Source organism: Nerophis lumbriciformis, linkage group LG05, assembly GCF_033978685.3.
Source record: "Nerophis lumbriciformis linkage group LG05, RoL_Nlum_v2.1, whole genome shotgun sequence".
Lineage (NCBI taxonomy): Eukaryota > Metazoa > Chordata > Actinopteri > Syngnathiformes > Syngnathidae > Nerophis > Nerophis lumbriciformis.
The window spans coordinates 48,459,538-48,469,633 of record NC_084552.2 but is presented as its reverse complement, the minus strand read 5'-3'; the positions used below and the strand labels follow the sequence as shown (position 1 = coordinate 48,469,633).

Here is a 10,096-nt window from a genome sequence, read left to right as displayed (position 1 = left end):
TTTTTTTCTCCAGAATTTTGTTTCTGGTACAAACTCCAAATGTTGATTGTAGTTCTTGCGTTTGTGTACATGTATGTAATGAAATGCAATACGTGAAAGATTTAGAATTTTGTTGATAATGTTACATTGGAAAAAAATGGATGGATTGACGTTACATTGGTTATATTGTTGTAAAACATGTTGAATTTATCAATTATATCAGGATCACATGTAACAAAACAGGTATATGTCTACAAATAAATAAAATCAACAAGGAGTTGAAGGCAAACATTTGAAGGCCAAAATATTTAAAATGGTGACATATTTTTTTTAAATATTGCGATATCAGCGATACTGGTTCTGTATTTCTTTTGTATCGGGTTGAGAACACCTGAGTGTCTTATTGCTTGTCTCAAATAGATTCCATCTGTCATCCTCCTGGAGTTAATTGTGGATGAATGCTTGAAAAGGTCAGGGAACGTCATGCAATAGTAAAAAAAAAAAAAAGTCCCGCTTTGGAAAAATAAATAAAAAATCACATCGCAATAACCTTTTATTATTCATATTTGTGTATTGTGTGTTCATTGTGGACAATCAGGTGACAACTAAGCATGATTGACTTGGTCTATATATTCATTAATATGTAGATTAAAAAAAAATGTTTTAATGTGTATTTATAGAGTAAAAAAAAGCAGGGGTGCTTGATGGATTATGTCCATTATAAATTGTGACATTTGTCATTATAACCCAGAGTGTCACATGACAAGCACATTAACATTCTGTTCAAGTTTCCCATGTATCGAATTATTGAAGCAGCAGCTTTTCAGGGCTTTTGCCAAGTTTAGTCAAATCCGTCGGGGGCACCCGCAGCTGTTTTCCCATCGATCCCGGCCAAAGTGTCAATATGATGGATTGTGGCGTCAGCTTCAGGGGGATCGTCGGCGGGCCCACTGAGGAATTGACAAGTCTCTGGTCGACACCTCCCCCCACCCTCATCCCCTGTTAAGTACTCCTCTGTGAAGTTTGTGAAGTAAACAAGATTGGGGAATTACTTATGTGTGAGTTGCATGTACATGATTTGAAATGTGTCATATGACTTCCTCGCCTGCATTCTTAGGTGTCATCGATTATTGCAGGTAAGATCAGAAGATCGTCCTTGACGGGAAATATAAAGCGGCGACCAAGCCGCATCACACGGTGGTGATCTTCTTGTCCTTGCTAGCCTGTTTGATGGCGGCCTGCTCGCAGACAATCTCCTTCAGCCTCTGCAGCCGCGTGTTCTGCGTGCTCAGGTCGCCTACGCCCGTCTGGCTGCGGTGCAGCAGCGACAGGGCATTGATGTACTCCAGCTCTGTGTAGCGCACACCCTGATCCACAACCAGGTTGAGCAGCTCGTCCGCCGGGTTGTAGAGCATCTCGTAGTACTGCCTGCATAATGAGGAGGAAATGAAAGGGAAACATTATGTTCCTGTTTTTCTTTGTGTGTGCGTGTGTGTTATTGCGCAGCAGATTCAAAGGGAGCAGCAGCAAAAGGGGGAAAAAAACAAAAAGGCAAAGTCGCTGCTGTTGCTGTCAAGCCCAATTTCCTTAAAGAGAACTTCAAGGTGCTGCTGGGAGAGGAATAAAAAAAACAAAAAACATTATTTTGTGAAAACACAAAACATAGTGAACAACATTGGATTCAAGCAATGAATGTTTAGGTCGCAGAGGTCAGACTCAATAAAAAACAAAGAAAGTCACATAATCCGCTGCAACGTGCACTGAAATGACCTTCAGCGTCCGCTGTGATGCGTCAGATATTAGTGGTGTCCAAATACAACCTTTTCACTTCCGATATTATACTGATAATGGAGCCCTGAAAATTGTTACAGCAGAAATCATACATACTTGTATTAGTTTGTAGTGTAGAATGTTAGAAAAGGTTTAAGCAAGTGAAATTAGTCAAACAGACAACAATGGTAGATAGGGATGTACACAGTATTGGTATTTTTTGGTACTGAACGGGTTGGTTCAAGAGGACTGTTCAAATTCTGGACTAATGATGCGGCTATCGGTCCAGCTGACCGTTGTAAATAAGACACCTTCACACTGTCAATTTCATTCAGGTGCAGCTGCAAAGCATGAATCAATCATCCATCCATCCATTTTCTACCGCTTGTCCTTTACGGGGACACGGGGGTTGCTGGAGCCTATCTCAGCTGCACATGGGCGGAAGGCGGGGTACACCCTGGACAAGTCGCCACCTCATCGCAGGGTAAACACAGATAGACAGACAACATTCACACCAATTTAGTGTTGCCAATCAACCTATCCCCAGGTGCATGTCTTTGGAGGTGGGAGGAAGCCGGAGTACCCGTGCAAACTCCACACGAAAAGATCCCGAGCCAAGGATCGAACCCAGGACCTTCGTATTGAGACGCACAAGCACTAACCCCTGTACCACCATGCTGCACTAAATCTATCAATCAATCAATATCTTTTATTTGACCGGGTAAAAAGTCATTGAAATTAAAATCTATTTTCCAAAAGTGGACAGCAAAACAAAGTTACAGAAATACATATAACAGTAAAACCAGCAGCAGTCACACACCACAATTAAAAAATGAATTACTCACATATATTGACATAAAAACACGTGATAGGTCAAAAAAATATAAAATGTTTCAATAAAAACAATTTAAAAACAAACAGTTTTCTCGATCCTTTAAATTGGCCTGAAATGCCCCCAAAGAGATCAGTTCAGGCAACCCCTGACCTTTCTGAATTTCATTAAAAGACCATGGAGCAGCAATTACAGTGTCCGCCCTGAGACTGGTAGGTCGTGAGTTCAAACCCCGGCCGAGTCATACCAAAGACTATAAACATGGGACCAATTACCTCCCTGCTTGGCACTCAGCATCAAGGGTTGGAATTGGGGGTTAAATCACCAAAATTATTCTCGAGCGCAGCCACCGCTGCTGCTCACTGCTCCCCTCACCTCCCAGGGGGTGGAACAAGGGGATGGGTCAAATGCAGAGGGTAATTTCACCACACCTAGTGTGTGTTTGACTATCAGTGGTAATTTAACTTTAATTCTGAAAGTTTTTTTGCTAAGATTTGTGTTGGCTCTAGAAACAAACATGCTAAGGATGTCCTGCGACCTTAAACTGTAGAGACTGGAATCTCTACACATTTAAGAACACAAATAAAGGGGAACTAGATCAAGAAGTGATTTATACATATAAAAACCATGCATCGAGAAAATCTGCGAACAGACACAAATGGACATATAAAGTGCATAGTGCATGCCACAACCAGTAAAACAAACATAAGGCACAGGGATTTACAGTATTTAGTTTTTTCAAATAAGTGCCGGTGGCATTCATAAAAAGCAAGTCTCCATAATCTAGAAAAGGCATGAAAGTGATCTGAATAGAAAGTCTTCTAACTTGTAGGGAAATGCAAGACCTGTTTCAACAAGACACGGCCGAACAGCCAATCGCAGCTGGCCTGCCACCGCCCCACTACAGGTTACACGGTACGCGGAAGTAAACGGAATCATAAGTTTACGCATCATTGGAATCGTGGATGGAATCAATGTTCGTTAACGGACGGCGTGGTGCCGTTGGGAAAGTGGCCGTGCCAGCAACCTGAGGGTTCCTGGTTCGATCCCCAGCTTCTACCAACCTAGTCAGGTCCGTTGTGTCCTTGAGCAAGACACTTCACCCTTGCTCCTGATGGGTCGTGGTTAGGGCCTTGCATGGCAGCTCCCGCCATCAGTGTGTGAATGTGTGTGTGAATGGGTGAATGTGGAAATAGTGTCAAAGTGCTTTTGAGTACCTTGAAGGTAGGAAAGCACTATACAAGTATAACCCATTAGTTAAAAACAGAACCTGAATGTGGAATCTGAAATTTGCGGAAAAGGGGGAACTCATATTTACGGGGACCATGTACTTGACGAATACTCACCTCAATGGAGCCTGGCCAGGACTCTAGCCAGCAGTCCAACACCCTTATCGGGCCATCTCCGGCCTGCCTCTTTGCCACGCGGCCACATCAAACTACCAAACTAACTCCAAAATAGAAAGCCGAACAGTTTTCAAATTACTTCTACGTGTCAGGTGATATGTTTCTTTTGCAAATTTGATAACTACTTGTCTTTCAAAAGCTGTGAAAAACAGCATGCTACTACTGCCTATGCTAGAAAGTTGTGAACGCGACCATTGATCTTCATTGGCAAAGTCATGATAACTAATAATATTTGATGTATCCTTGTGTGTACTTACTTTTACTTGAAAGCATGTAAACTCCAATTTTTTATTTTTTCAAGCTTTTTCTTATTAAGTTTACTTTTTTGCAAATGCATTAAAACTGGCAGGTTAAACAAAAAACATGTAAAAAATTGTGATATTATTCACTATCGGATGATTTTCTTTTTTGCCATATCGACCAGCCCTAGGATCTGATAATCAGCTTGGAATAATCACAACTAAGGAAGCAATTACAAATGCTAAAAAATGGTAATAAAAAAAAAAAATTCACATCTTTAACTATAGCACAGATGAATACTGGTATCAATACCAATATTGGTATCGGTATTGATAAAATGTATATACATTCCTAATGGTAGGTATAAAAAACGGCGATCTATTTATGATTAACCGTCTGGAATAGACTTATGCTTGTTGCGAACCCGCATTGTTGCGGTATTTGTGACCCCAAGATGCAGGAACCAGGAGAACCAAAGAGCGGGTGAGAGGATTTTCATATATTTAACAGAGTTAAATATATGAAAATCTGTTGTATATGTCATGTATACAACAGAGGTTCTTAACATAGTCAATCCTCAAGCCCTGAGGAACAGGCGAGGCAGGCATAACTAGCCACCTGATTGGCAACTGCAACCAGGTGTTCCCGGCTGCCAATCAGGGACAGGTGAGGGGAACGAGCGCTCAGGGAGAAAAGCAGGAAGGGGAACAAAAATAAGAGCAGGCGACAGGACAGGAAAAAAACACCAAACAAGGAACCACCACCAGAAGAGAAGTGTCAGATCGTCACAATGCTGTCTTTGAAGTGGAGTAGTGATTGTTGTTTGGTGACACCCAGTGGCCACAATAATTCATGAAGCCCATGGCGCAGTAAGTTGAATGGTGCGGACACGTTTGTTACTGCCTTGGAGATTTTGTAATGTGTAAGATATGCAACTATAATTATTTGATTCTTGTTAACTGTATATTGACACATTTTCTGTTTTAAACTGCAATATTGTAGAATTAAGCACACTTATCACGTATGTTTAGCTTGCGTGCTAGTGTGCTTAGCTGTTGTGTAGCTGCTAGCTCCTAATTGGCCTGAAGCCTACGAAGTTTACATTTTGTAAATGACTGCTGAATGATGCATGAGAACACATATGAATGAATAACAGTAAAAACATTTGCTGTGCACACTCACACATAAACGTGAAGTGCCGCCGTTGTCTGACGCATGGTCTCTTGATGGTCTAAAAAGAATATTAACGCCGCACGGACGCCGCATGTATTGCTCTTATGTGACACGTGAGGAAGAGGGAAATGATCGCAATTCACTTCCAGCTATTGTAGTGAGTGAGTAAGGAAGCCATTATAGTGTAAGCTGCCTCTGTCAGTGTGTTTGCTGTCTCACATTAGTTAGCTGGACAGGCAAGGCAATGAAGGGAAGCGAGATAGGATGGATGAGTCTGTGCATCCATGGCAACAACAGAAATCAAGCTTAGCCATCCATCCATTTTTTTTCTACCGCTTGTCCCTCTCGGGGTCACGGGTGGCTGGAGCCTATCCCAGCTGCATTAAATGATGAAAATTCAGATTTAAAAAACGATTTCAGTTTCTGGTTAATTGTGTGGCTTGATCAACTAAGGATCACTTTCACAACTTTCTATGCGTACATTTTAGTTGCTGCACTGCATCCTACTGAGAGATGTTAGTACTATGTCACATACTGTAAGCTCTCGGTATGAATCCAATAATAGACATATTCCTAAACAGGCAAGATTTTCTTGTATTGGATCTCATTAGGTGTACGTAACGAAGTGGATATTTCCCCAGACAGTATTGCCATCATCGTTCCTCTGCTAATGAGGGGAAGTCAGCAGAGACCAGCGTCATCATGAAGACACAGTGAAATACATTAAATATAATTTATTGAATATCTGCAGCAACTTTATTTAGGGCAGTGCTTGTCAAATAGTGAGGCATCAGGGATCAGGGACACTTCTGGTATGAACATCTGTATTCATGCTTGAACAATCAACACAAGTCTCCAGCTCGATGGTAGCAGTGCTCCAGTAAATCAACAGGCTGATCAGGAAATATGATGAATTATAATTTTACATGTTTACCATGCCGGTAGGTAGTGAGGACATATAGTATCATCTAGTTGTCATGTATAGAATATTCACTAAATTTATCTTGACACAAACAAGAGAGCAGGTTCTCAATACTACTTCAATTCCTAAAACAACATATCAGGGAGGCATTTTAATTTCAATTTATATAGAACAATTCTGAGTTGGTGTTAAAATCGGACCTTTTAATATGTTTCTACCCGCAAGGAAACGTTCTGCCATTATTACAGGTAGGTTTTTATTCTGTTAAAATGTTTACATTTATATTAGTTCAGCTGATGTAGCATGACTTTGTCTCTGTCATTTATTGTTAGTTAATAATGTGTACTCTATCATGTTTTTGGAATAAAATGTTTATTTTTCACGACAAGTACGGTAATGCAATTGCAGCTTTGAATACTGTACAATATTGATATTGATCTGCTACAATATAAGCAGGAATCATATATAATTTTGTTATTTAGTAGAATGTTAAAAAAGTTTTGACCAAATAAATTAGTAGAACAATTGTAAGTATGAACAACACTGACCTATTTATTAACGTCTGGAATGGACTCATGATGTCTTTAAGTTGAAGTGTAGCGGTTATTGTTTTTGGTGACACCAAGAGGCCTCAATAATTCATGAACCCCATGACGCAGTAAGCTGAATGATGTGGACACGTTTGTTACTGGATGCTTTCTAATATGCTCTTGCTTTAGACTGTATGTGTAAGTAATATGCAACTTTAAGTATTTGATACTTGTTTATATTGACAAATGTGTGGTTTTAGTCTGCAATGTCTAGTAATTCTAGCTTGTGTGCTATTGTGTGCTTATCTGTTGTGTAGCTGCTAGCTCCTAGTAGCCTATAGCCTACCATGTTTACATTTTTGTAAATGATTTGACTAAAATTGATGAAAAGACCAACCTTGAGCGCATATTGGAGGACTTTAGATGTTAACATGCTATCCAGCTTTGCACAAATATACACGCAGGACTGCTTGTAACAACCAATATCACCCAATGCTTGTTTTTTTGCAGATATTGGATCAATTTGATTTGTTTTTTTTTACTTTGTACTTACCCAGGAAAGTCCCAGAAAGCATTTATTTTGCAAGGGAGTCCTGCCTCAAACATTCAGTGCAGTTGAGTGTAGCAAGGTGGGTGAAGTGGTCTTGCTCAAGGACACAACAGCCGTCGCTACAGTACTGTAGGGTGGCGGAATCTGAATACAAACCTGGAACCCTAAAGTTGCTAGCAGGGCCGCTCTACCATCTGAGCCACGCCATATATCAATATTGGATCAAAAAGGGTTAGGTTTACTTCTTACTACCGTATTTTTCGGAGTATAAGTCGCTCCGGAGTATAAGTCGCACCGGCCGAAAATGCATAATAAAGAAGGAAAAAAACATATATAAGTTGCACTGGAGTATAAGTCGCATTTTTTGGGGAAATTTATTTGATAAAACCCAACACCAAGAATAGACATTTGAAAGGCAATTTAAAATAAATAAAGAATAGTGAACAACAGGCTGAATAAGTGTACGTTATATGACGCATAAATAACCAACTGAGAACGTGCCTGGTATGTTAACGTAACATATTATGGTAAGAGTCATTCACATAACTATAACATATAGAACATGCTACACGTTTACCAAACAATCTGTCACTCCTAATCGCTAAATCCCATGAAATCGTATACGTCGTCTCTTACGTGAATGAGCTAAATAATATTATTTGATATTTTACGGTAATGTGTTAATAATTTCACACATAAGTCGCTCCTGAGTATAAGTCGCACCCCCGGCCAAACTATGAAAAAAACTGCCATTATAGTCCGAAAAATACGGTACTCCTTTTCAAACATGTTGAATTGTGCAAGTCTAAACATTAGTCAATGTAACTTAGTTAAGCATATTGTAAATAAACTAAAACATTTACGTTCATTTGTCTTCCTCTCCTGTGAATGTCTTCCTCTCCTGTGTTTAAAAGCTGTGCCATTAGTCCTTCGCTGAGAATAGTAAAGTGAAGTGAATTATATTTATATAGCGCTTTTCTCTAGTGACTCAAAGCACTTTTACATAGTGAAACCCAATATCTAAGTTACATTTAAACCAGTGTGGGTGGCACTGGGAGAAGGTGGGTAAAGTGTCTTGCCCAAGGACACAACAGCAGTGACTAGGATGGCGGAAGCGGGGATCGAACCTGGAACCCTCAAGTTGCTGGCACTGCCACTCTACCAACCGAGCTATACCGTAGTGCACGACCAGATGATTGCTAGTTCACAGTGAATACATATAGGTGTTTACATGCGCTCTAAAAAAACTATTTCATGCAATTTGTTTTTGTTCGGTGCATGAAGTGAAGAGGTGCAAGCGTTTGGACGGTCGCAAACAGAGAGCAGCCGTGACAGCAAAACGGTGCAAAAGGAAGTGGGGAGGAAAAACAAAAAAGGGTGACACGGAGGGAGACACACGCCAATGGAAGTGACAGTGTGCCGCGGCCTGGGCCCTAAATACAAACAGTTTTATCTGTTGACACCCCGCTAGCTTCTGACACGCCTGTCAGCTGTACTTATTACCACCTTCTCTCTGGAGACACAGTTTCCACCGCAAACACACACACACACACACACACACACACGTTTCACGTCTTTAAGACGCACTTTGTGTTGGTGTACTTGAGGCACAATGGCGTCCGTGCACCGACGTCGTCGTTTCCTTTGGCAGACGGGTGGGGGAAGGGGGAGGGGGAGGGGGATGGGGAGGGGGGAAGCTTGTCAGGTGGTTGTTGTGCTCGCAGCCAATGACAGCCCTTAGCTACCTGCCTACATGGGTCACTGCACAGTGTTTATGAGAGAGGATGGGAACACATTTGAGGGGCCGCACACAAACTAACAGATCAACTGGGAAGGAAAAAGACAAGCGAGTTGAAAGTGCGTTCAGGTTCCCGCTGCTGCTCCTTGCTATGGTCAGAGTCTAGTTTTTTTAGAACAAGCTGAAGAAAAGACATAAAGGAAGCTCATGTGTTTAAACTTGCACATCTCAACATGTTTCAAAAAGGAGTAGGAAGAAGCACAGTTTATTTAATCCTAACTAGAGATGTCCGATAATATCAGCCTGCCGACACTATCGGCCGATAAATGCGTTAAAATGTAATATCGGAAATTATCAGTATCATTTTTTTTATTATCGTATCGTTTTTTGTTGCTGTTCTTGTTTTTATTAAATCAACATAAAAAACACAAGATACACTTACAATTAGTGCACCAACCCAAAAAAACTCCCTCCCCCTCATTCACACAAAAGGGTTGTTTCTTTCTGTTATTAATATTCTGCTTCCTACATTATATATCAATATATTTTAATATAGTCTGCAAGGGATACAGTCCGTAAGCACACATGATTGTGCGTGCTGCTAGTCCACTAATAGTACTAACCTTTAACAGTTAATTATACTCATTTTCATTAATTACTAGTTTCTATGTAACTGTTTTTATATTGTTTTACTTTCTTTTTTATTCAAGAAAATGTTTTTAATTTATTTATCTTATTTTATTAATTTTTTAAAAAAGTACCTTATCTTCTCCATACCTGGTTGTCCAAATTAGGCATAATAATGTGTTAATTCCACGACTGCATATATCGGTTGATATCGGTATCGGTAATTAAAGAGTTGGACAATATCGGATATCGGCAAAAAGCCATAATCGGACATCTCTAATCCTAACACTTCACTATTACTCAGCAATTACTTTATGCTTGTATACTAC

At 40.2% G+C, this 10,096-nt stretch overlaps 1 protein-coding gene across 1 annotated transcript in view; it reads right to left on the bottom strand.

Annotated features, from left to right (window-relative positions):
• Positions 1 to 45: 45 nt before the first annotated feature.
• Positions 46 to 10,096, bottom strand: part of exoc4 (exocyst complex component 4) — a 160,763-nt gene continuing 150,712 nt past the window's right edge. The window contains exon 20 of the mRNA XM_061959465.2: positions 46 to 1,407. Within this exon, the coding sequence (XP_061815449.1) occupies positions 1,170 to 1,407 (238 nt within the window). The 3' untranslated portion in view covers positions 46 to 1,169. The remainder of the gene's footprint in view (positions 1,408 to 10,096) is intronic.